At 40.3% G+C, this 26,747-nt stretch overlaps 2 protein-coding genes, 1 long non-coding RNA gene and 1 pseudogene across 9 annotated transcripts in view; 3 read left to right on the top strand and 1 right to left on the bottom strand.

Annotated features, from left to right (window-relative positions):
- Window positions 1-591: 591 nt before the first annotated feature.
- Window positions 592-2,243, top strand: LOC144311207 (SWI/SNF-related matrix-associated actin-dependent regulator of chromatin subfamily D member 2 pseudogene; annotated as a pseudogene).
- A 1,560-nt stretch (window positions 2,244-3,803) lies between these two features.
- On the top strand, window positions 3,804-17,382 carry LTV1 (LTV1 ribosome biogenesis factor). Its single transcript, XM_077895622.1, has 11 exons — window positions 3,804-3,981; window positions 5,000-5,131; window positions 6,957-7,130; window positions 11,637-11,724; window positions 12,823-12,961; window positions 13,322-13,577; window positions 14,982-15,109; window positions 16,072-16,211; window positions 16,490-16,542; window positions 16,711-16,911; window positions 17,041-17,382. Exons 1-11 carry the CDS (start codon window positions 3,979-3,981, stop codon window positions 17,149-17,151), a joined length of 1,425 nt encoding a protein of 474 aa, XP_077751748.1. The 5' UTR covers window positions 3,804-3,978; the 3' UTR covers window positions 17,152-17,382.
- LOC144312749 (uncharacterized) lies at window positions 14,147-17,964 on the bottom strand. Its single transcript, XR_013378328.1, has 2 exons — window positions 17,720-17,964; window positions 14,147-15,088 (listed from the first exon to the last, which is right to left on the bottom strand). It is a non-coding gene; the product is annotated as an uncharacterized LOC144312749 (long non-coding RNA).
- Window positions 17,965-17,975: 11 nt separating this feature from the next.
- ZC2HC1B (zinc finger C2HC-type containing 1B) overlaps window positions 17,976-26,747 on the top strand; it is a 52,356-nt gene continuing 43,584 nt past the window's right edge. For 3 of the 7 annotated variants that reach the window (XR_013378311.1, XR_013378321.1, XR_013378308.1), the window contains exons 1-2: window positions 18,027-18,171; window positions 20,184-20,305. Coding sequence is in view for 2 of the 7 variants with exons in the window: in XM_077895713.1 (XP_077751839.1) it covers window positions 20,263-20,305 (43 nt within the window). In the remaining 5 variants the exon portion in view is untranslated. Of the gene's footprint in view, window positions 18,172-20,183; window positions 20,306-26,747 lie in introns of all 7 variants that reach the window. The other 4 variants (XR_013378325.1, XM_077895713.1, XR_013378322.1 and 1 more) reach the window with 2 other exon arrangements.

The following is a 26,747-nucleotide window of genomic DNA, read 5'->3' on the forward strand; positions in this document are numbered from 1 at the left end:
TGCCCTATCAGAATGGTGGGGGATAAGGAGATATGATGCTAAGTTGGTGGATACAGGCCAAATGATAGAAACTGTTGGGGCCATGCAAATGAGTTTGGACTTTATCCTGAGGCCAGAAGGTAGACATTTCAAGGTTTTATACAGAGAAATGATATGATTGGATAGGAGTACTAAAAATGATAAATTTGATAAAAGCGTTAATGAGGCGATACCTTTGGATATTTAAAAAGGTGGGATGGATAGAATTTTCTGGCTGGTTCCCTGCCATATGGAGGCAGTGCAGCACATGGTTAAGGATATAGCCTTCCTAACCAGACTGATGGGCTACACATCTAAACTTTCCTTTTATTGTGTGATCTTAGGCAAGCCACTTCAATACTCTGAACTTCAGCCTCTATAAGATAGGCTAATTGTCATCTAAGTACACGTTTATCAAAGGAATTAAATGACGTAACAAATACAGTGAATACAGTGTGTTAATGTTAGTATTAGATCAGTAAATATATATAGTAAAAGAATATTGCTTAAACTTAAAAAAAAAAAACAAGCAATATGGTTAAGTGGTCAGGCTCTAGTCAGACTCACGTTTAAATCCATTCTCTGGCCATCAAAAAGCCTCTGACGCAAAAACGGAAGCTGCGCATCTATACTTCCAATACGTTCAGTCCCAGCAAGGCAGAAGGCAATACTGCGGGCACCGCGGGGCCCCCTGGGGGAACCCCTGCAGGGGACAAGGTGGCTTCCTGGGAACTCCGAGTGGAGGGAAAACTGCTGGATGATCCTGGCAAACAGAAGAGGAAGTTTTCTTCATTCTTTAAGAGCCTCGTCATTGAGCTGGACAAAGAGTTATACGGGCCTGACAACCACCTGGTAGAGTGGCACTGGATGCCCACCACCCAGGAGACTGATGGCCTCCAGGTCAAACGGCCTGGAGACCTCAACGTCAAGTGCACCCTCCTGCTCATGCTAGATCATCAGCCTCCCCAGTACAAGTTGGACCCCCGACTGGCAAGGCTGCTGGGGGTGCACACACAGACAAGGGCGGCCATCATGCAGGCTCTTTGGCTTTATATCAAACACAACCAACTGCAGGACGGGCACGAGCACGAGTACATCAATTGCAACCGTTACTTCCGCCAGATCTTCAGTTGTGGCCGACTTCGTTTCTCTGAGATTCCCATGAAGCTGGCTGGGTTGCTGCAGCATCCAGACCCCATTGTCATCAACCATGTCATTAGCGTAGACCCTAACAACCAGAAGAAGACAGCATGCTACGACATTGATGTGGAGGTAGACGACCCACTCAAGGCCCAGATGAGCAATTTTCTGGCCTCTACCACCAATCAGCAGGAGATTGCCTCCCTCGATGTCGAGATCCATGAGACCATTGAGTCCATCAACCAGCTGAAGACCCAGAGGGATTTCATGCTCAGCTTTAGCACGAACCCTCAGGACTTCATCCAGGAATGGCTCTGTTCTCAGCGCCGAGACCTCAAGATCATCACTGATGTGATTGGGAATCCTGAGGAGGAGAGACGAGCTGCTTTCTACCACCAGCCCTGGGCCCAGGAAGCAGTGGGGAAGCACATCTTTGCCAAGGTGCAGCAGCAAAGGCAAGAACTGGAACAGGTGCTGGGAATCCGCTTGACCTAACCGCTCAGGGAACTCCTCCTCTGCCTGGAAGGGGACCACTCTCTGGGACCACAGACACATAGGCTAAGTATGGGGTGAGGGCTCTGTCCTGTTACCCCATGCTCCCCAGCTATAGTTTCATAAATGTAGTGATAGGATTCTTTGTTGCTTTGGTCCCCAAAGCCTTATACTTACTTCATACTTTGGCTTTAAATGGGTTCACAAGAGATGCCTCCTCTGCTCCCTGCAGGCAGGCAGGCCCAAGTAGGTCCGCTGGAGGCTGTACTTTGACATTGGCATGGAGACATTTCAGAACCAGGCCTGCTGGCTTTGCTTGTTTACAGACCTCCTTGGGGCCAGTGTGAGAGCTGGCTCTGGGGAGCTGGGTGAGGAAGAGGAGCACAGCTCACACTCTTCCTAGCCTTTCTAAACCAAAGTTCTTCGCCATTCCTACCAGCCCAGCCTTGCTGCCGGTTTTTTCCTTTCCTTTGGGTATTTGCACTATGTGGGAAGCAGGTTTTTCTATGCGGGAGCCACTTTTTTGTACAGGGGTAAGTTGGGGTTTTCAGGGAGTCCTGTTTGGTGCCTCCTTCCGTATTTTCTTTCCTCAATCTATGCAAGCGGCTCTGGCCACCATCATCTCCTCGGATGCCAGAGGGCTGTCACCCTAGCTCAGGAGCCCAAGGTGGTGGAGCCTCCTCGGAGGGGACTGCAGTTCTCTGGCATGGCCTGAGGTACACGGGTGTGTGCTCCACACGGTGGAGGGCGGGGGGTGTGAGGGGGGAGGTGGGGAGGACCGTGTTGCCCCTTGGAGCTTGGTAGGAGGGTGGACCCCAGGGCTTGGCAAGTGCCACTTCTGGCAGGTTGGAAATTTCCAAATAAATCCTTGTTTATTGGTGGTAAAAAAAAAATAAAAAATAAATAAAATAAATGAATCCATTCTCTGCCGTTGAATATCTGTGTGAACTTGAGAATGTTACTCAACTTTCCTGTACCTCGGTTTTAGTATTTGTAAGATAATGAAAATAATAATAGTGCCTCTCATAGTGTTTGGTAAGGAAGACGTGGAATAATTCAAGTAAAGAGCCAGCACATTAATTCATTGAAACAAATATTTATTGAGTATATGTGCCAGGCACTGTTCTAGGACCTGAAGAAAGAGAGACACAGTAGTAAATAAAACAGATCAAAACAAAACAAAACCTGCCCTCTTGAAGCTTATATTGAACGTCCTGCACGTAGGAGTGTTAAGTATCCTGTGTTACGAAGCATTATCCCAAGACAATTTCTGTGGCCCTCCTCTAAATTGGTCGTTTAAGTTTTATTGTAATAAAGGAGTGATATTCCACAAATATTTATAGAGGTAATAGGGGGACATAAAGACAATCCAAGATAACTCAGACGTTGTAAAGACGCCAGAGATTGGGAAGGGGAAACACCAATTTGAGGAAAGATCTGCGGATAAAACCATGAGTGCGTTCCCAGGAAAAGCTGTGAGAATGTGCCAGCACCTGCCTGAAATCCTCCCAAGCAGGTGTGATGATAGCCTCTCTGTTTACACGTTAAAACATTTGACGGACGACTTGGAAGAAAATAAACATTTCACATAACCTCCTTACAAGGTATGTAAACACCGAAGAGATTCCAAATCTATCAGTTCAAATGCTTCTACTGTCAACAGATTGTCAAGGGTTTTGTTCACCGGACCTTGGAACGAAGACCTGATCAGGCAGGAGGCAGCCCCGAAGAGCGGGGGCCCGACCTTCCGTTGCTAAGGCAACCAACTCCGCGCCAGCCCCTCAGACACGGAACCGGAAACCCCAGGGACGCGGGAGGGTGGACACCGTCCTAAGGTGTGTGGGCGTGTGAGTCGCGCTCGGGAATAGGCAGGGGATACAACTGTCCTGGGGATAACTAGATGTCACGTCTGTTCTCAGTAGAGGGCGCTACAAAAGCAAGTTCCCCCAGGAACACCAACCCCTCTTTCGCGCCTCACGGCCACAAACGCGCCTACGACTCGCTTTCCCAGTTCGCTTAATTTTGGCCGGAAAAGCCCCGCCCTCCCGGGGACAACAGCCCCGCCTCCCGACAGCTTCTCGCGATCGTTGGGCCGAGCGAGCTCTGGTAACTTCCGGCCGCGGCCCCTTCAGCTCTTCGGCGATTGGCCCCTTTCCACGGTCCGCGCCTTACTTCCGGTCCGGATTCCGGGGTTGCACGTGTGGAGCGGCCTGGGGACGCGGCTGGGAGCGGGGCCTCGCCGGCTTCCGTGTGCTGCGGAGTCGCTTCCCCGGGGCTCGGAGAGTGCTGTCATCCTCCTCCTCCGGGTGAGCGCCGCGCGGCTGCAACATGGTGAGCAGGCCTCGTTGTCTCGGGGACGGGGCGCTCTGGTTTTGGCGGCGCCAGGCTGGTTGCTCGAGTGCCAGTGGCGACTGAGGGCAGGAACCGGGAGGGCTGGCCCGAAGGTGCGGGAGGCGGCTTGCGGCCCAGGGCCCCGGGCTGATCGCCCTCTCCCCTCTGGGCATCCTTTGCAGTTCAGAAGGCGTCTCCCACAGCCGAGCGTCGCTGGGGAGTGGGAAGAAGAGAGAGTGGCTTTCCCTTTCTCCGGAGGGGCCTAGAAACCATGTCAGCGCTGGACACAGACACTCCCTCCTGGGCTTCTTGCAATCGGGAGGAGGGAGAGTTGGCTGGGTTCTAAAGATGTTGGAGTGGCAGTTGTCTGTCTGCTCATCTTGTGTTTGCTCTGGGCATAGGGAGCTTGAGGGAGAGCCTAAGGTTGGGCCAAAACCTGGGATGATGCTTTCTCAGGTTGGAAAGCCAAGGTTGGGGAGGGTAGTAAGAGTGTAGAAAGAGATGATGGATCTTACTTAACTTGAGCTGTGTAGTCCAGGTTTCATTTAATAGGTGCAACAGGTGCGTAACTTGCTTGAAACGGTCTTTTCCCAGATTTTCCTGTGGCAGGCTGTTTGTCATTCTGGTTCAACCTGTCAGGGACCTCCTCTGACCCTGCAGACTAAAGTAATTTTCAGTCATTTGCATATCACCGTTTTATTTTCTTAAAACCTTTTGTTTTGGATGATTTGCTTGGTAAGAATAGGGAGGGACTCTGACCTTCTCATTGCTGTATTCTCAGCGGCCATAACGAAGTTTGGCACAGAGTAAAAGTGCCTTCAAATGTACATTGCAGGAAGGTAAGTACAGGTTTTGTTGAACACTGTTGATGTTGCCTACTACAGAGATAGAAGTTTTAAAAACCTTTTGATCCTTCACATAACTTACTGAAGGTTCGTATATGGAGTATGGTTTTGTTGCTGCCTTTTGTTTGTTTATTTTTGTTCTCATGGCTTGTTCTCATTCTGTTCCTTTGAAGCCTCACAGGAAGAAAAAGCCTTTTATAGAAAAGAAGAAAGCTGTATCTTTTCACCTGGTCCACCGGAGTCAACGAGATCCTTTAGCAGCAGATGAGACTGCACCCCAGAGAGTTCTGTTACCCACACAGAAAGTAGGTTCTGTTCTTCAGCCGATAAGTTTGCAGGTGGACTGTGCATAGCTTCTAAATAAATTGTTGGACAGCTGCTGTTTATCCAACAACTGTGATTTTTCTGGGAAACAAAATTGATGACTTAATTTTCAGTAAATGTGCTGATTTTTTTGTCTTGTATATTGGATTGAGAGGGAAGAACACCTTTTTTGAGGTATTTTAATGAGCAAATCTTGTAACAGTAACAGTAAATATTTACTAAACCAGCTACAGTGCTGCATGATATTATTTAGGACATATCTCTGCTTTCTTTCCCTAAGATCCTATCATTTCAAAACCACAAACTCCTGTTTTGCCTCCTCAGCACGCATCTCACGAAGTGTAAAACATTAGAACTCATGAATTAGCTTTAGAAAATGCCAGGAAGCGGGACGCTGGGTGGCTCAGTGGTTGAGCCTCTGCCTTTGGCTCAGGGCGTGATCCCGTGGTCCCAGGATCGAGTCCCACATCAGGCTCCCTGCATGGAGCCTGCTTCTCCCTCTGCCTGTGTCTCTCATGAATAAATAACATCTTTAAAAAAAAAAGAAAGAAAATGCCAGGAAGCCTTGAAAATGTTGATTTGATAATTGTCAGAGTGTAAGTATGGGCAAATTTTAAAGGAAGTCTTGGGGAACTTTAACCATTGTTAGCTTTTTAGGAAAGCCTGTTTGTGTTGTATGTTGAGAAGTTTTTTGGCATATAAATACAAGAAATTGTACTTGATTTTCAAGGCCCTTTAGTCTGTTAACCCTCCTAAGTACATGATGAAACAATGTGTATTTCTTGGCTTGAATTTTTTTTAATTGAAGAAGAGCTAGATATACAGTGTTACACTAATTTCAGGTGAACAGTGTAGTGATTTGACAAGTCTGTGTGTTACATTGTGCTCACTGCAACTGTAGTTACTGTCACTCTGCAATGCTATTATAATACCATTGGCTATATTCCCTATGCTATACCTCTTATTTTCATGACTTATTCTTTCCATAACTGGAAGCCTGTATCTCCTACTCCCTTCCACTCATTTTGCCTATCCCCACCATCTCCCCTCTGGCAGCCATCAGTTTTGTTTTCTGTATTTGCAGATGTTTCTGCTTGTTTCTTCCTTTTTTAGATTCCACATATGAATGAAATTATATGGTATTTGTTTTTCTCCGACTTACTTTAATGAGCATAGCACCCTCTAGGTCCATCTATGTTGCAAATGGCAAGATCTCACTCTTTGATGGCTGAGTAATATTCCATCATGTGTGTACTGCATCTTCTTTATTCATTCATCTGTCATTGGATACCTGGGTTGCTTTCATATCTTGGCTGTTGTAAGTAATGCTGCAGTAAACATAGGAATCTATATATTTTATAAATCAGTGTTTTCATTTTCTTTGGATGAATAGTTATTGGATTGTATGTTATTCCTATTTTTAGTTTTTTGAGGAACTTCCGTTCTGTTATCCACAGTGACTTCACCAGTTTATATTCCTAGCATTAGTGCACATGGGTTCCTTTTTTTCCACATCCTCACCAACACTTTTCTTTTTTTCCTATCTTTGCTTGAATTGTTGCACGGAACTGTCTAATAGAATCAGGAATTGTTTTCATTCCATTTAAATTTTATATAGCACTCAGGGTTAGAAGCTGTGGGGCTTTGGGGTGTTTTGTTTGAGTTTGTCAAGAATTCTTTGTCTCATTCTTGTCAGCCAAATGTTCACATGACATCTGTGTCCTATTCTGAAAGCTGTGTTCACTAGAAGGTTCCTGTGGCTTATGCTTGGAAGAGGTACTAATTCCATTTTGTATATCATCCTAGGTAAATGATGAAGAAAGGCGAGCAGAACAGAGGAAGTATGGCGTGTTCTTTGATGATGACTATGACTATCTGCAGCACCTTAAGGAACCATCTGGGCCCTCAGAGCTTATTCCCACAAGTACCATCAGTGCACCCAACAGAAGAGACGAAAAAGAGGAAACTTTAGTAATTTCAGTAAGACTTTTTTTATCAATGTATTTGGGAGCAAGTGAAGAAATCACTTATAAATCAAGATAACTGAGGCAAGAAATGGTATCAGTCTTAAGAACACAAAAATAAGCCATGCCCTACTTAAAATTATATATGTGTGTGCAGGTATGTCCATCAGGAGAGGGTAGGCTGCCTGTTTTTTTTGGTGGAATCTGTCAAAAATAGGTGCTTTTGGGGTGTCTAGGTAGTTCAGTTGGTTAAGCGTCTTGACTCTTGGTTTCAGCTCAAGTCGTGATCCCAGGGTTGTGAGATCAAGCCTCAAGTCAGGCTCTAGAACCTGCTTAGTACTCTCTCTCCGTCTCCTCCTCCTGCTCATGTGCATGTGCTCATGCATGCTCTCTCTCAAATAAGTCTTTAAAAAAATAACCACCTTTGATGGGGTTAGAACTTTGATTAATAGTTGTAGTCGTGCTAGATAACATCTTTCAATAGAAGAAAAGTGGCTCACATCATATATGTTAGCAACTATTCAATGTCATAAACTGTCTTCTAAGGTAGAACTTAATCTTTGCAGAATGTTCAGATCTTTAACAGTTGTAAAAAGCTGCAGGCTAACATAAGAGAAGCGAAGCAGTAGATTGTAATGAAGTTCCTGTTACTCTTCTCAACAAATGCAGTCCACTTTAATTTTTTAAGTGTAAATGAGAGTACATACTTACATGAAATTAGCACCACTAATTTAATTTTCCCCATTTATATTAAAGATGCCCGTGTCTTATGCCTTTTTCATTTTATTTAGTATTAGTATACAGTAAGTTTTCCTGTGAACTTGATATCACCTGGCACTTTAAAAAATGACACTCATTTATTGGGTTTATTAACAAATAAGAAGAGCTAAAAAGGATGCCAATTTCTCCTTCTCATTCTCTACTCCTCTCATGGTCTAGGCATTCTTTTCCTTGGGGAAGTGTAATCATAGCTCCTCCAGTCTATAGTTTGTTGCTTAAGGAGAGTCAGAAGGGTTAGCTTTAAGGTATTATCCCAAAGGAAGGTAGTGAGTGGAGCTGTTCATTCATTTCCTAGATTGTAGCTCTCTTGTAAGGCTGCATACCCCACTCCTACATCTCTGTCATAACAACCAGCTTCTGTACTCTACTTTTACTTTTTTTTTTTTTTAACATTTTTTAATTTATTCATGAGAGAGACAAGAGACATAGGCAGAGAGAGAGGCAGGCTCCCTGTGGGGAACTTATCCCAGGACTCCATCCCAGAACCTGAGGATCACGACCTGAGCCAGAAGCAGATGCTCAACCACTGAGCCACCCAGGTGCTCTTCTACTCTTCTTTCCCAAGGCAATACTATCTGGAGTAAGGTATGTATCTTAGTGCCTCAGCTCCTTCCATTTCTCAGGGAGAGAGCGAGGGGGTTCCGGTAGTTATTCAGCTTTATCTTAGGGAGAAGAGTCTTAATAAGGTTCTCAGATTCTTCTGGCTGAATTGTATTGGCTTTTAAGAGATTAGTTTTTGGGCAACCTGGATGGCTCAGCGGTTTAGCACTGCCTTTGGCCCAGGGCCTGATCCTGGAGACCTGGGGTCGAGTCCCGCGTCGGGCTCCCTGTATGGAGCCTGCTTCTCCCTCTGCCTGTGTCTCTGCCCCTCTCTCTCTCTCTCTCATGAATAAATAAATAAAATCTTAAAAAAAAAAGAGAGAGATTAGTTTTTGAAAACTTAGCTCTTAATCCTTAATTTATTTTGGGCAAAAGTAATCTATCTAATTGGCTTTTTGATAGAATAAGGCTCTTAAATGGACACTTCAGTGATGTTTGTAAGGGTGAGTGAATTATGTTATTATGTTTAAAAACAAAAATGCCATCTGCTTTCTGTAGCATGATGCAAAAATATGGATAAGTCCCATGTGCTTTTTTGACTTTAAAACCACTGAAATTGAGTAAACTAGAAATAATTGAATAAACCCTAGAAACAAAAGCACTACAGAGTAGTTCTGCTTAAGCAGCCCAATTGTCACTTGAAAGAAAGCAGATATTGCCATGGTAGAAAGCAGCTGGGCAAACTCAACAGAGTTCAGAGCTACTGCAGAAGAAGTATACATACACATTTCTTTTTTTAAAAAGTTACTATCTAACCTAATTGTGTGATTCTTTGACTGTTTTTCAAGATTTAAAAGCTCTCCAAAGGTAAATTCACTGAACACAAGCTGATCCTCCCTTTTTTTTAACCACATTCCGCGGTTAAATAATCACAGAGTTAGTTTGTTTTAAGGATTTTGTTCATTTATTCACAAGAGACACACAGAGAGATGCAGAGACATAGGCAGAGGGAGAAGCAGGCTCCATAAGGACCCCGATGCGGGACTTGATCCCAGATCCTGGGAACATGCCCTGAGCCGGAAGGCAGATGCTCAACCACTGAGCTACCCAGGGGTCCCATCACAGAGTTTCTTTAAAACAAAGCAAAACAGTGGGGTGCCTGGGTGGCGCAGTCAGTTAAGTGTCTAACTTGATGTCGGCTCAGGCTCGGGGCATGATCTCAAGGTTGTGAGATAAAGCCCACATTAAGCTACTCACTGAGCATGGAGCTGCTTGGGATTCTGTCTCTTCCTCTGCTGCTTCCCTCCCCGCTCGTGTTCTCTTATTGTCTCAAAAAACAAAATCACGTGTGTATTTTATAATTTTTAATAAGTAGCATAATATACCCCAAATCATTAAATTGTGCACTTTACGTGGCTGAATTGTACGTTCATTCTGTCTCAATAAAGTTTTGTTTTTTGTTTCGTTTCGTTTTTTATTTTAAAAAAGGACAGTATGGCAGAAAAGTAGTTTTTTTCCTTTGCTTATGCCACCAGGAACACTTTGGAAGCTAAGTTGGCTGGTGTGTGCTCCTCTGTGTAGCTTTTGACTCATACTTCCCAGAGGCTTCCAATTCCGCATACTCCACGAGCCAACAAGCACATACATCTCAGCTTTGTGCCTGCTGCTAGACTAGGGAAGAGGTAGTTGGTGAGGTACAAGAGACAGATAGCATGTGGTGACCCTCACATTGGTAATTGGTCAAAAAGCTCAAACTAAAGCATAAGGACCGGTTAGATAATATGTGCCAGCACATGTTGAGATATATTGTGTATGGTGTGAAGAATAGAGATTTCACCCAAGGAAAGTTCCAGAAGAGCTTCATGGAGGAGGGAGGAACTGAACTGGGCACTGAAGGGTGGGTTGTATTGAAGATAGAGGAAGGAAGCATTCCAGTCAGAAGGGACATAGGTAGTAGTATGGATCATAGTGTCTGGCATGTGTGTACTTCATAAATTACTTTGAATTATTCCATGATGTGAGGAATGGGATATGATTTACAAAGAGGTCATATTATTAAGTAATGAATTTGGATATATAGAGTAGTAGGCTTTGATCTTACCTTGTAAATCAGGAGTGAAAAATCAAAACCTCTTCTAAGTTCAGGAAAGTCACATTATGAAATACTAAAGGAGTTTTAACTTGGAAGTGATATGAAGGTTGGGTTAAGTGTGTACTACCTAAGCAGTGGTAATGTGTCTTGGTTAACCGTAAGATGGTGCCCAAAAGACTGATGTGAAATCACAGTATACAAGAGAGTTCAAAGAGCTATAGGGATGGAAAGAAGTGATTTATGACCACCCCAAGATTTAAGATAGCCAGTTCAGAGGCATGCTGTGCCATTATCAGAGATTGGCATGTTATCTCAGTTTAAGAAAGGAAAGATTAAATTTTGAAACTTGAGAGTGGCATTACCAAACCTGGATTTGAATCCCAGAACCTCACTTAAAGACTAGTTGGAAGCCGGTATGGCATTTGACCTTTCTTAGCTTTTGTTGACTACAGTTTGCTGATATCTCACGAAGATTAAATGGAATAATATGCTGGAGGAGGCTTTGTGAAGTATTCTTAAGAAGCTGCTTGTGAGAGGACGATAGAATATACAGGTTTCAAATATTTAACTGGAGTACAAGTGAGCCAGAAGGCAGGACGTCGTTGTATTAGTTTTCCTAGGACTGCCATAACAAATTACCACACCTTACCACTGGGTGGCTTAAAACAACAAATTTATTCTCTCACAGCTCTGGAGGCCAGAAGTCTGAAAGTGTGCCTTCAGTAGTGTTGCTTCCATTGTGGGGGCTCAGAGCAAGAACATTGTTCTCACGTATCTCCTTGTTTTTGGTGGTTGCCAGCAATACTTGTGTTCCTTGGCTTGTAGATCTGTCATTCCAGTCTGCTCTCAGCTTCACTTGTCATTCTCCCCCTGTCTTTGTGTCATCACGTAGCTTTCTTACAGGGACACACCTCTGTGAATTTGGGCCCACCATAATCCACTGTCACCTCATTTTAACTAATTACATCAGCAAGGATTCTGTTCCTAAATAAGGTCACATTCTAAGCTTCTGGGTAGACATGAATGGGGGGGCGGGAAGGCATACTTCAACCCAGGATAGTAATTCAGAAGTATTTTTCAATCTAACCATTGTGTAATTTCTCTTTCAAGACCACGGGAATTAAGTTGCCCTCATCAGTATTTGCATCAGAGTTTGAGGAAGATGTTGGATTATTGAATAAAGCAGCTCCTGTTTCAGGTGTGCTTGATTTCTTGAACTTTTCAACTGACTTGATCTGTGTTTTACAAAAAGGAAAGCATAGTAATGATAGAGTTTTAGTCTTTGGAGTTCCTATTTGGAGAAGAAAGTTGGTTTTGAAAATCTACTAGGGGAATTTTTAACCTTGACCTAACCTCTTGCAGAGGAAATGATGATACCTAGTCTTAACATACATATAGATTTAATCTGCTTTCAGAATTTCTTCTAAGAGCATATGTATTTTATAGAAGTCCATTTTACCATCTGTTTTCAGATACACTGGAAAATTGTTTGGGGTTTTTTGTTTTTTGCAATATCAACATTGTATTTTAGAACAGACACAGAAGTGTTGTTTGGTATTTTCTCTTAAATTGCCTTAATTATTGACCAACGTTTGCCACCAGTGTTCATTCATGAATTCATTCAGTAGATTTTTAGGTTGCCACTAGATGATAAGGTCTTGGGTTAAACCAGAATAAAGTATAATCTCTTACCTCGGAATATATCATCAGTTGGGAAGGGCGGACAATAAATAAGAAATTACAAAGAAGTACAAATGATTAAATAATGCTTTAGTTAATAAGTGGACAGGGTGCCCTGGAGAAAATGATGTCTAAGCTGATTTCTTAGGTAGAAGTTAGGCAGGTGGATGGAGGAGGGTGGGGTAGGGAGGAGAGAATATTCCAAACAGGAAACTGTATGTGCAGAATTGAGAGAAAGTGAATAGGAAACCACATTTTAGCATGCCTAGAATGAATGGTAAGAATTAATATGAAATGAGGCTGGTGAATCAAGCAGTGGCCATGTTCAAGGTAAAAACCTTGAATTTTAGTAAATAGAATTTAATGTTGCAGATCTGCAGTGCAACAGTTTTTACAATTGGATACTGATACCAGAGGTATTTTTCTTCCTATATTATTTTCTTATAGTTATCCCTCTCTATCTGTTCCTCACTAGACCAAACTTGAAGTTTTTAATCATTTTTTTTAATCCTCCATACATAAGTAGAATGTGTCATATAATAGGCATTTAGATTATGTTACATAAAAGAATCACGTTTTCTCGGGAATTACTGCTCAATTTTTGTTTTCCTTCCAGGACCTCGGCTGGATTTTGATCCTGACATTATCGCGGCTCTTGATGATGATTTTGACTTTGATAATCCAGACAATCTGCTTGAAGATGATTTTATTCTTCAGGCCAATAAGCCAACAGAAGAAGAGGGAACAGATATACAGTATGTGTTGTTTCTTTTGAATCAGGGATGACCTGACCATTGCTGCTTCAGTTGGAACCTATAGAATGTTATAACTGGAACAGACCTTTGAGAGAATTTAGTTTTAGATTTTTGTATTTTAGAGCAAAAGATGTGAGACTTGAGGTCTTTATAAACCAACGATAGGTGGGGCTAAAGTCCAAGTTGCCTGATTGCTGGTTCATTACTTTTCCAGCCATACCAGACAGGTCAAGCAGCACAGCTGTTCCTGCCTAAACAGAAATCCTCCCTGAAATACCCTCAAATTTTACTTGTGTAAAGTCATTTGGTTCTGTTGTTTCTCAAGTTGTTTTGACAGTTAATTTATGACTCTGGCTTTAGGAAATCTGAGGCCGAAGATGACAGTGAGTGGGAAGATATGGATGATGAGAAGGAAAGAGGTAGTGATGACGATAACTATGGCTCTGTGGGCTCATCAGATGAGGCCATGTCTGTCCCTGGAAAATCTCCTGGGGCTGTAGAAAATCACTTGTTCTGGGAAGAGGAAACGAAAAGTCGCTTTACTGAATATTCTATAACATCCTCAGTCATGAGGAGAAATGAGCAGCTGACTCTTCATGATGAGAGATTTGAGAAGGTAAGGTCGGTCTCCAAATAAGGGACCCTTTTAATACTAATTCCTGGTAAATTTCATATGACCTTAGAACTCAAAGCCAGAACTTTAAGCATTAGAAATAGCTTATGTCTTATTAAAACAGACTATAAAACCATCCAGTTTTAATTCTAGAAAGAATGCATATAGGTCAGAGATAGCTGATGGAATCTGTGGACTTCCTTAGAGAGGTTTGACATTTTGATTCTGAACCTCTGACTCCAGTCCCTAAGATTATGCTGTTTTCCTCAAGCATTGGCCTGAGCATAAACAAAATTCCATTGCTTTCAGTTTTGTGTGTGTGTCTGTTCACTGACATATCCCAAGGTCTAATATGGTGTCTGGCATATGGTAGGAATTCATGCTATTCAGTAAATGATGAACGAGCGAATGGTGTCATTCAAGGTAAATCTAATAGATTCTAACTTCTACCTTTTCACTGAGTACTAGTAGGCAAACTATTACAAACAACTTTACTCTTCAGGAGTCAACATCACCTGCTATTTAGTCTTAACGGTGTTTGAGTAATACAGTAAACATCATTTAAACAAGAATGAAATTCGTACATTTATTTTTATTTTTTATTTAAGTAAGCTCCATGCCCAGTGTGGGGCTTGAACTCAACGACACTGAGATCAAGAGTTGTGTGTTCTACCTACTGAACCAGGCAGGCACCCCTGAAATTTGTATGGTTAAAGGAGATTGTTTAGTTAAATGGTCTTTTACTTTGCATAATCAACAAATTTGAAAACACTCATAAAATATTCCGAAGTAAAGATTTCTACCTACCATGTGCTCTCCAAGCTGAACAGAATTGCCTTTCACTTTGATATTAAATGGCAGCCTATTTACAGGGCAGCTGGGTGGCTCAGTTGCTTAAGTGTCCAAGTTTTGATTTTGGCTCAGGTCATCATCCCAGGATTGGATTGAGCCCTGCATCGGGCTCTGCCCTCAGCAAGAAGTCTGCTTGAGATTCTCTCCCTTGCCCCCTCACCTCGCCTGTACTCTTTTTCTCTCTCTAAGATCTTTAAAGAAAAAATGGCATCCTATTTTCAATCTAAGTGTAAGTCTTAAAGTACTGGATCGAATGTCTGCCACATTGTGTTGTCATGGTGCTAATCGCTGGCAATATTGTAATGGTAGTTATGATCTCATGGTAGTGCTTAGATATTGTGTAGAAATAAAATTAATTTAAAATCAGGGTGTTTGGCTGGCTCAGTTGATGGAGCATGTGACTTGATCTTGGAGTTGGTAGTTGAGCCCCACTTTGGGTATAGAGATCACTTAAAAAAATAACATCTTAAAAAAAGAGTAATGTAAAAATAACATTTTAAATGTTACAGTCTTAATACATTATTTTTCATGGCATCTTTTCTCTCTCTACTCCAGTTTTATGAGCAATATGATGATGATGAAATTGGAGCTCTGGATAATGCTGAATTGGAAGGTTCCATTCAAGTAGACAGCAGCCGCTTAGAGGAAGTCTTGAATGACTACTACAAAGAGAAGGCAGAGAAGTACATGGACTTTTCCTTATTTTTACTTGTTTTGCATTTTTAAATAAAGTTTGTAACTGAATATCTGAATCTAGAAAATCACCCAGTCAGAAACTATATTAAGAAAATGGTATGTTTTCCATAAACTTTGATTCACATTTTGATATTAAGCTTCTGAAGCTGACTATAACATTGAGTGGAAACCTACTGAGAACCACTTTCTTTATGGCTTTGACCTAAGAGTCATGATAGAAGAGCTGAGGGTTAGAGTTGGAGTGCGAGGTCACATTAGACTTGGAGAATGAGGTGGTGCTGTTAGCCTCTTTGGCTGAAAGTTAATCTGACCTCTAATTATATATACTCTTCTTTTTTCATCTTCCTAAAATGCCAAGTATTCTGAGAAGTTGATAGTTATGGCTCATAGAAAGATAAAGAGTTTGTCTCTCCAGCCATATTAGCATAACTTTACAGCCAGATATTTGGTGATTCAGCTCAGCATCCATATTGAGGTAATTTTTCTGCAAGAAACTAATGAGGTGTTTACATTTGCTGGATAGGTCTGATACTCCATGATCACTATCATTTGCAGATCCTATAGTAGGACAAGGGCTACATATTTTGAGTGGATTATGTGATTTTGGAGAGACAAATGGGGTAATACTTTTCGAGGCTTTTAAAAAAAACCATGTTTTAGGAAACATGGGTTTCCTAAAACACTCGTTCATTGTGTTATAACCCTGCAAAGATCTCTTCTGTCAGTGGAATGAATGTTCAAAACCTGCTGGAGGAGAGAGTTGTGGGTGGGGAGAGCTAGGATTTTTTTTTTTTTTTAATTTATTTAATTTATTTTTTTTTAGGATTTTTTTTTTTTAATGCTATTGTTTCCACAGCTCTTGAAGTGCAGTTTTAGTAACATAGTATAATAATGGGTGGTGTTATTTTTTCCCCTCCTGCCTCTTCATTTTCAAAAAAACAACTACAAGTTGTGTAAAACTGAATACTCTTGAACCTCTGGAGGATCAGGACTTGCTAATGAATGAACCCGAAGGGTCTGAGGAGGAAGAGATTGTTACCGTAGTTCTTGAAGAAGCCAAAGAGAAGTGGGATTGTGAATCTCTTTGTAGTAAGTATTTTAGTGTTCATTTTACTGCTAAAGGTATGATAGTAATTTCAAAGTATTAAGTTCATCAATTTATTGAAAAAGTACTATTTTGTGAAAATGATTTGGAAAAAGCAATATTCCCATTACTAAGTTGCAAACAATTTAAAGATACTTAGAAGAGAGACTCCATTGTTATTTTGAAATATGAAAACATCAAAGTTGGTAATATAGTAGGAACTCAGTAATGTTTTGCTGAATTGAAAATGTCCTTATTGGTACATGTTTGTTTGTTTTTAAAGGTACATACTCAAATTTATATAACCATCCACAGCTTATCAAGTATCAACCAAAGGTAAGTCCTAGGGTCCTGAGCTATCTAAAGTATAAAGTGCAGAAAATAGAATGTTTTTCTCACAGTGGCTTTACCCCTTTGTGGCTAGCAGCACAGGGAAAGGCAACAGTGAACTGTTTTTTAATAGGAATGGGAAGTGACCTTAGTATGATTTTATTTTTATTTCAGCCCAAACAAATCCAAATATCTTCTAAAACAGGAATACCTCTCAATGTCTTACCTAAGAAAGGACTCACAGCAAAGCAAGTTGAACGAATGCAGATGATTAATGGCAGTGATCTGCCAAAGGTGTCAACCCAACCTCGATCTAAAAATGAAAGCAAAGAAGATAAAAAAGCAAGAAAGCAAGCTATAAAAGAGGAGCGCAAGGTAAAGCTTTTCTCAAATGGGAGATGTATAAAGAGCTTGTGGTGGAGGGATGATTGTGGAAATTGTCTTCTGTAAAATTATTCTTCATCAGTTTAAAGATTTGAATAACATAACGGTATTCTTCTACAGGAACGAAGAATGGAGAAGAAAGCTAACAAATTAGCCTTCAAACTGGAGAAAAGAAGACAAGAAAAGGAGCAGCTGAACTTGAAGAAGAACGTTGAGGGGCTAAAGCTATGACAGTAGAGCATTTAGGATAAGGAGCCTTCTCCATTGGGGCTCCTTGTTATGTTCGGTATTGAACAAGGATCTTCAAAGAGACAAAACAATTTAATTTGCCATTTTTAATGGCAGGTATTTATACCACCAAGTTTTCTCTGCCGTCTTTCTTGTAAATATTGTAACATTTTAAGACTTAATATTATAAGCTTAGAATTTGCTCTGAAATAAAATGATTTCACAAATGTGAAATGACTGGATGAGTTGAAGGAAAACATCTTCATAACATAAATGGAATTGGTGTATTCTTCATTTATTTGTATGTTTGTCCCAGCTGTCTTTCGCAGATGTTCTCAAATATTTCTGAAACCTTTCCACTCTTTTCAGGAGTTAAGTGGTGTAATTTGCTGTATGTAGAAAAGTCACCCTGTTAAACTCCGGTTTGAAATGCTGAGTGGTTAAGAGTTTTCCTGAGAAGGTTCTGCTGTAGGAACTAAGTTTCCCCCGCTATATATGCAAAGGACTGTTTCAAAAGGATGGTAAAACTTGAGTGCTAGGATTGTTGGAACTCAGTTACTGGATGACTTACTTTTGGAATTTAGGAGCAGTGAAGACAGGAAGCAGAAACAAATCAAGAAAACGTCCTTGGCTTCAGTGAGTACTGGCTTAAAATCAGGAATATTTAGTTGAGTTTAAACTAGAAAGTTTGTCTTTTCAACATTATTTAATGGCTTGGAACCATTCATATTTGATTAAAAGATGTAGTTGAAAATTTTCCTTAGTTTTTTGGTGAGGTTTGTCTGATGTTGTTTTCTTTTTTCCTGTAAGCTTTCTCAGAGCCCAAGCAATGACACCATCACAATTGTTAATTATTTGGTAAACTGTGACTCCCTTGCAATAGACAAGTTGTTAGTGACCCTTGTTCATGTATCCATGACTAATGTGTTGCTATCTGGACTGTTCTGGGGGAAAAAAAAAATCTGTGGACACTGTTAATCTGAATTGGGAACAGGATGGCTGAGGCAGAACCATTTTTAGCTGGTGAGCTGCATTTGATAACTAAATTTATTAGAAAGTGTTTTCTATAATTAATTTGATTCTGGCTTTTCCAAAGTTGGTGGGTGTTATCTTGTTCTGTTTGTTTTGTTTTTATTTTTTTTTGTTCTGTTTGTTTTAAATTGTAAATCTAAGTATTCTAGGATTTTTAAGAGCTGTAAAATACAGTAGCATTAGGTATTCAACCGACATTGATACAAAAAACTCAGCTGAAGAGCTTGTCATTATAGAAGTGGAATCTAACTGGGGAGTATGTATTTAAATGCCATTCTGCAAGCAAAGGGTCAGATGATGGTTTATGTTAGTATTGTGAATGTATTAAATCCTAACAAGATTGACCGTTTATTTTGGTAGCTGTCTCCATTGAAGGTTCTTAAAATCAGCAAGAATCTTAAAGACTTGGAATATTATTTTAACTCAATGCTATTCAGATTCCTTCTTAGGAGCTTAATATCACTTCACCTATCCAAAGGGTTTAAGTCAGCCATTATATATATTTTGCAGTTAAGGAAAGGTGACTATAAGCCATGAATCTTGCTGAAGCAATATTGTGATGTATACTGATTATCCTCCAGATTTAAAGATCTTAATTTTATTCTAGAGAACAAACCTTACATACTCAGAATTATTTTGGGAAATTTTGGAATCTTTACAATTTGAGTTGTCTTTAACAATGATTACAAACTTAACATAAGGTCCTGGTGAATGTTGGAAGTCTAGAGAAGGTTTTTGCCGTCAAGGACTGCATCTTCCTAGGAGGCAGGGTGTGTGCAGCAAAATCTAACTAGCAACACCAACTTTCTGATAAGTACCACTTAAAATGATCCAGGTACTTGCTATTCCCCCTGAAGTGCTCTTACTGCAAATAAAGCTTCCTCAAGGTTGGTGTTCAGTTATCTCCACTATAAACTTTGATCCAACCATGTATTTAAAGATAGCAACATCCTTCCCTTGCATTTTTTAGGCTTCTTCCCTGTTTTATGGTCTCCATGGCATCTCAGCATCTGAGCTCTATCTTAGTTTTTCAGTTTCCTCTCAGTAGTACAAACAGCAGGGAATTTTTATTTACTGTGTTATCCCCATGGCCTAGAACAGCTTCTGACATTTGGTAAATGATCACTAGGTAGTATATAAATGAATGGATAGGAAAGCCATTTCACCAAAAGATTGCTTATGTTTGGAATAATTGGACCTAGACTCAATGTTAGCTTGGAGAAAGAAGGCCCAAGGCCTTCCTGATAGGGGCAAAGTAATGAAGAATTTGCCTGCTGTGCCTTAAGCACCTCTTTTGCATGAGTATTTAATGCTTGTTATTAAATCACTTAAGTCTTAAGTATCAAAAGCTATTTGTGTATATAAGCTGCTCCGTTGTATCCACATCTTCATTATGACATCATCAATCTCAGGTGAAGGACTACTACAGTCATCTTGTAACTTTACTGTTATCAGTGCATTATGTTCTTTTTCCTGTGTTTTGATATTAGTATGTTTTATCTAGCTTATTACAGAGAAGGGTCAAGAGAAGGTAAAAATTCTAATGGCCTTAACGTTTTAATTGTTGAACTTCTATAATAACGTATAATAAAACATTGCACTATTCAAGTTGAGAAATAGAACATAGAAGCCTGTGGTTCCATCATCAATTTCATCCCACTCTTTTCCTTCAGGAACTCCTAAATACTATCTAGATTACATTATCAGCTGTATGGTATTTCTAAACACAATATCTTACTTAGTTTAGTTTTGGAACACAAATCTGGCTTTATGAGGGCAGTATTTACCAACAGTTGATGAAGGCATCTTTGAACTGAATGAATATTCTCTGAGCTTGAGTTCAGTTTCTAGAATTTATAAGAGTCCCAAGCAGAGATGGCATTGAGCCAGGTGATGAGTAAGTTCTAGGGAACACAAGTCACCACAGCTGGAGCATCCTGGATCTCCTGTAGTGGAGATGTTTAGTGGTTGTATACTTGTTTTACATTTTTCTGCTTTTTAAGGTCGCCATGATCTCAAGATCAATGCAGAGCCTTCCTCTGGAGTGCAGTGATTGTCCTCAGCTCATCTAGATGTCAGAATATGAAGGAAAGAACAAGCACTCCAATGGAACAGGGTCAAACAAGCCAAGTATAGAACAGTGGGAGCCAGATACACTAGGACATACTAACCTCAGATTATGAAGGCAGTGAATATCATGCTTATCACAACCATCAACCTGTTTTTCATTATATACCTTTAGTGTGGACTAGTCACTCTCTGGTTCTGGTGCCCAGCTGTTATCCTAGGAATTACTTTCTCTCCTTCATATGTTAAATTGTCTATTTGCAGTATGTTTTACATTGTGAAGCACATCCTCTTGTAATTCTTGAGTTAGGGTGATGGGATGTCAACTTCTTGAAACTCTCCATGTTGAGAAATGTACTCAACCCCCATATTTGATCAATAGCTTGGCTGGGTATAAAATTAGAGGTTTAGATTATTCTTCCTCAGAAGTTTAAAGGATTTTTCCTCATTCATTTCCAAGTTTATGGGAATCTGAAGCCATTCTGATTCCTGATATTTTGCATGTAATTTTTTTTCATATCTGTAGAATCTCTGTCTCCAAAGTTCTGAAATTTCACAGTGATGATGTTATGGATCTATTTTCATCCATTGTGTTTTATCTTTTCAGTGGAGGCTCATGTCCTTTCACTTCTGGAAGTTAAAATTTTTTATTTTCTTGTGTTTTCTCTTTTTCTCTCTTCAGCTGTTACTTGAGGTAAGACCTTCTGGACCAGTGGTACTTGAATTGCTTATGTTTTTCTCCCATCTCTATGCCATTTTACTCTACTTTCTGAGAGATTTCCCTAATTTTGTCTTCCAGTCTTCCGAGTCTTTCATTTCTCCAATAAGACTTTTAATTTCTAAGAGTTCATTTTTATTCAAATTGCTTTTTAATTCATTTTGGACTTACCTGCTAGAGCTTTTCCACAGATCTGGAAATTCCTGTCTTTTGGCTCATGATTAAGACTGGAGGAAGGAGACACTGGAAATTCTTTTTTCTTTTTTTTTTTTTAAGATTTTATTTATTTATTCATGAGAGACACAGAAGGAGAGAGAGGCAGAGACACAGGCAGAGGGAGAAGCAGGCTCCATGCTGGGAGCCTGATGCGGGACTCGATCCCAGGTCTCCAGGACCATACCCCGGCTGAAGGCGGCACTAAACCGCCGAGCCACCACGGCTCCCCAACACTGGAAATTCTTAATGGATAAGTGGCATTTGATGATTTTGAGCTTTATTGTAGAATGGTCTCGGTAAGCTGTTTGGGAATCTTTCCAGTGTCGATGTCTTTATGCATTTTGTCAGGGAATGGTTATATTCTTAGGGAAGTTTTAATTTTATCTTGAGAGTAAGGCAGAGTTCTCTGAGCCAAATAGAGGAACAGAGTTTGAGGTATATTCTCTGCCTTCAGCATCATTATTCATAAGAGGAGTCACTAGACAAATCACCATACACACATACCATCAACCTCATTAATTGAATCCTTATTTGCAAATTTGTCTATTTTCTAAAACTTGAAATTCTAAAATCAATGTGCATGGTGCTTTCATAGCCATTCACAGACCTGCACATAGCAGTTAAAAAGTTGAGTCACCGGACATGGCATGTTCTCAGCAAAGGTGGAACAAGGTGATGCCCTGCCTTCTTGTTTCAGCTCTCATACTGTAAACACATGTCCTTTTCGCAGTCTATGCCACATTTTCCATAGTTTTGCCATTTTTCTTGGATAAGCCCCATCCAGGCATGAGTTACAGTGTTGCCAACTAGGACTGAATCAACTATATATTTACACCAGATGTCTGTTTCTTTCTTTCTCTCTTTCTTTTCTTTCTTTCTTTCTTTCTTTCTTTCTTTCTTTCTTTCTTTCTTTCTTTCTTTCTTTCTTTCCTTTCTTTCTTTCTTTCTTTCTTTATTCATGAGAAACAGAGAGGTAGAGACACAGGCAGAGGGAGAAGCAGGTTCCATGCAGGGAGCCCGACGTGGGACTTGATCCCAGGTCTCCAGGATCACACCCCAGGCTGAAGGCGGCACTGAACCACTGAGCTACCCAGGCTGCCCAACACAAAGTGTCTTAAATAGAAAAACAAGGGCAGCACCTTCAGCATGGGGTGTGATCCTGGAGACCTGGGATCAAATCCCACATCGGGCTCCCTGCATGGAGCCTGCTTCTCCCTCTGCCTGTGTCTCTAACTCTCTCTCTCTCTCTCTCTCTCTCTCTCTCTGTCAGTCATGAATAAATAAATAAAATCTCTAAAAAAAATAAATGGAAAAACAAAACGAAGTTGTACATTGATATGTGGATTAAAAATAGTGTGACCAAAGGCTCACAGGAACCTAACCCTGTATTCCCCTTGGGAGTAATAAGGTCATTCAGTGTTGGAAGAGACTTTATGGAATGCACCTGCCACAAATAATGAGTCAACCATAAATATATGTATACATCTATATCTGCCTACCCATGCCTTCAGCAGTGCCTCATGTTCACTCCTGCACAGATCTCTTTGTCATTTTTGGAGAGTAGACTTATGCTAGAGTTAGGGAGGGCAGTCACCCAAGGGTTTAGAGGGAGGGAGGGGATCCGGGAATCAACTTCTTTGAATCAGTAAACTTTCATCTTGGCCCTCCATATTTTAGCAGGCTCTTCCTCATTTATCTCATCCCAATCCCATAGGGACATGCTGTTCTGGGGATTCCTACAACTTTGAAGGGTTCTGCAATAAAAATCTGGATGGTTGGTTCTCCCTTCTGTCAGCTTGGGAAGTGGATTATGACTTAGTTTTAAGTCCTCCAAGTCACTATGTCTCATTTTTCCAGAATCAGATTTTTTTATTGCTGTCTCCTTTCCTCCCTGACCTTACGGTTTTCTGCGTCTCTATTTTCCTTTACTGTAGTTTTTTTTAGAGCTTTGAAGGAAAGCAAAATTTGATGGAGTGTTCTTTCTACCTTCCTGTCTTAATTCCTCCTCTTCTTTAATAACTCATGTTCCTGGGGTAAGTGAAAAGGTAGAGGCCACTATGCTACCCTCTTTACCATAGGGCCATGGAAGATGTTGATATTGCTAATGTTTGTATGTTCTGGATTGCAAAGAAATTAAGTTTTTTGACTCACAACTGAATGAGAAAATGTCTTCCTTTTCTCTTCTTCACCATGCCTTTATAAGGAAATGTGAATTGGTAGGTGTCTGTACAAAGCGTTCTTAACTTCCAGCTCAGAAAGAAAATGTCTAGTCCAAAGTAGAATTTTTTCCAATTTCATTATAGTCATAATCCTCTCCAGGCTTCTTATAAAATTTTTGAACTGAGATCTTTGTAATGCTTATTTTTCATTGTTAACATGCTAAACAAAACTGTTGATGGCTTCCAGATCACTTTCTTTTTTTTTTAATTTATTTTTATTTATTTATGATAGACACAGAGAGAGAGAGAGAGAGAGGCAGAGACACAGGCAGAGGGAGAAGCAGGCTCCATGCCGGGAGCTCAACACGGGACTCGATCCTGGGACCCCAGGATCGCGCCCCAGGCCAAAGGCAGGCGCGAAACTGCTGAGCCACCCAGGGATCCCTCCAGATCACTTTCTTTTCCTCATTTTAAAAATTGTCTAAGATTTTAAACCAATGTGTAAAAATAATAGCAAATGTATAAAAATAATGGCCACGTTGATACAGTCTACTAAGTAAGAGAGGATATACAGAAATAGCTGAATTGATACTAATTGTTTTATAATCTTTTCTATCAAAGTGTTCCTTTTTTAAAATGTCATTGTTTTAATCTTTAAAACAATAATGAATAATGTTTGTAGAAAAATTGAAAATGCAGGAAACTAATCACCTTTATTCTTAACCACTCAGAGGTATGAGTATTCATACACACACACAGACACACACCCTGTAAATATCCATATAACTCCTAGTCCTTATTTGTAAATATGTTAATAAAAATGTATCATTAACATTTTCCATGTTTTTCTCCCACAAGTCATTTTTAATCATTACATTCTCCTTTACTGGTTGGTAACCTATTTCCTAGTATGATTTTTGGCTTTGCAGGCCATATGGTCTCTATTAATAACTACTCTACTATTGTAGTGTGAAAGCAGCAATAGACATTAAACAAACAAATGGGTATGATTGTTTACCAATAAAACTTTATTTACAAAAACATAATAGCTTCACATTTGACCCACTGGTCTCAATTTGCTCACCCCTGGATGTTTCTTTAAGCTTATTTGGACAATAGTGCACAAGAATTGCAAAATAGTAGAGATCCCATTCATCTTTTACCTAGTTTCCTCAGTTTAAGTTATAGCTTAAATGACTATAGTACAATATCAAACCCAGGAAATATACATGATACAGTGTGTATTTATAGTTCCATACCATTCTATTACATATATAACAACCACCCACCACGATAATACAGAACTACTTTTTCAAATTTTATTTTATGAATCTCTACATCCAACATGGGGTTCAGATTTACGATCCTGAGACCAACGGTCCCATGCTCTTAACTCCTAGAATTATCCCACTTCTCAGAGGTTTCCCTCATTCTATCCTGGATAGTCACAACCACCTCCTTCTCCAATGATCCCTCCCTGTTGGCAGTCATTAATCTATTCTCTGTCTCTCTAATTTTGTCATTTTGAAATTGTTCTACAAATGGAATCATACAGTACATAACCTTTTGAGATTGGCTTTTCTCAGCATTGAGATCCATCCAGGTGTTGTATGTATCAGTAGTATTCTGTTGTTGAACAGCATTCCAGGATTTAGATGTAACAGTATAACCACTTATTGCAAGGCATTTTGGTTGTTTTAAATGATTCTTCTAAGGTTCTAGTGATCACATATTCCATGTGACTCAGCATTCTATCACCAACAGCGTAGATGACCTTGATCTTCATGTTTAGTTTGACTGACTAGGCAGGTGTTTCATTATAATCAAGCTTCAGAACTGAATGTGGTTCAGAATTTGGTGGTCCTTCAATTTCAGGTGTTCAGTTGAATCCTATTTTGTCTGCCATTCTTTTAAACTCATTGAACTAATTAAAACTCACTGATTTAGGGATCCCTGGGTGGCGCAGTGGTTTGGTGCCTGCCTTTGGCCCAGGGCGTGATCCTGGAGACCCAGGATCGAATCCCACGTCAGGCTCCCAGTGCATGGAGCCTGCTTCTCCGTCTGCCTATGTCTCTGCCTCTCTCTCTGTGTGTGTGTGTGTGTGTGACTATCGTAGATTTAAAAAAAAAAAAATCACTGATTTAAATCAGAGGGTATTTATCCTTCAGAGGCTTCCATTTATTTTGCAGGTTAGTACCAACATACCTATATTTATGGTGATGGTTGAATACATAGTCTTACTACTTGTAGAGTTAGAGACTCAAGTTTGAGTCTCCATGTTACCACTTACTACCTGTGGTGTTTGAGAAGTCCCCTAACTTTGAACCTTTATTTTCTTACCTGTTAAAAAAATAATAATGCCAACTCAGGAGTAAATGGGATTATATATAGGAAAAGTGTTTGGGAAACAGGAAAACACTATAAATGTTACAGTACTCTATAAAAATAAAAATCATCATTAGTGGTTTAGGAAAAGCAGATTTATTATTTGAATACCTTATATTTTTTAACTAGTAAATATGTCCTTGCTGAAAAAAAAAATAATGTAAGACTCAGTTTTACAGACTTAGAAGGCCAAAAGAAGGGAGAGGAAGAGTAATATTTCTGTATGCTGTAATGGATGACCTGTGTTGTAAATACAATACCATCTGGCAGATGTGAGAAGAAATCATTTAAATCAACAATGTCTGTAATGAGCTACCATCTGATTTCTGTTAATCAGTCCTTCCTTTTTCAAACCGTCTCCTCTTGGTTTCCATGACCCTGTTCTCTCCTGTTTCTCCTCCTGGCTTATCATCCTCATCTTCTTGGCCCTTAAATACGGAGTTCCCTAGGGATCATCCCTGTACTTCTCTTTCCATGACCTCTTCCCTGGCAATATCATGCCTTTACATCACTCTCCAAACAAAGCCTACATCTGTGTCTCTAGCCCTGACCTCCCTCATTTCCATCCTGCTGGCTGGATGACTCTCTCAAACTCAGTATTTCCAAAGCTGAGGTAATTTTTCTTACTAAGATGGCCCTTCTTTTCAAATTCTGTTTCTGTCCACAGCCCGACCCTCTTCTCAGTCCCTCTGCACTGTTCTCTCTTTGCCACCTCCTCAATCCCTGCACATCTAGTCATGTTGTCAATTCTTTGAGCAGTGTCTCCTCTTCCCTCTCTTTCCATTTCAGGCCTGCACCTTCAGCTTTGTAAATGAAATCTCATCTCCCCTCCCCACAACCATCCATTCAACCTTCCACAGCTCTCTTCAGATTCTCCCTACTCAGGATCCCTGATTGCTCCTCGGACCGGCTTTTCTAATCTATATACTCGACTCCAGAGGAGCTTCAAGTAATGAGGCGAAACCTTTACAGAATTCCACAATGTTTTCCTTTTCCTGTGACACTTACCTAACTTCATTTAA

Source organism: Canis aureus, chromosome 1 (assembly GCF_053574225.1).
Source record: "Canis aureus isolate CA01 chromosome 1, VMU_Caureus_v.1.0, whole genome shotgun sequence".
In the NCBI taxonomy this organism is placed as follows: Eukaryota; Metazoa; Chordata; class Mammalia; order Carnivora; family Canidae; genus Canis; species Canis aureus.

What these genes read in the sequence shown, in the direction of transcription:
- LTV1 (XM_077895622.1), top strand. An exon ending in ATGATGAGAGATTTGAGAAG is followed by an intron (nt 13,578 to 14,981) that starts GTAAGGTCGGTC and finishes TCTCTACTCCAG; the next exon opens with TTTTATGAGCAATATGATGA. An exon ending in TACAAAGAGAAGGCAGAGAA is followed by an intron (nt 15,110 to 16,071) that starts GTACATGGACTT and finishes AACAACTACAAG; the next exon opens with TTGTGTAAAACTGAATACTC.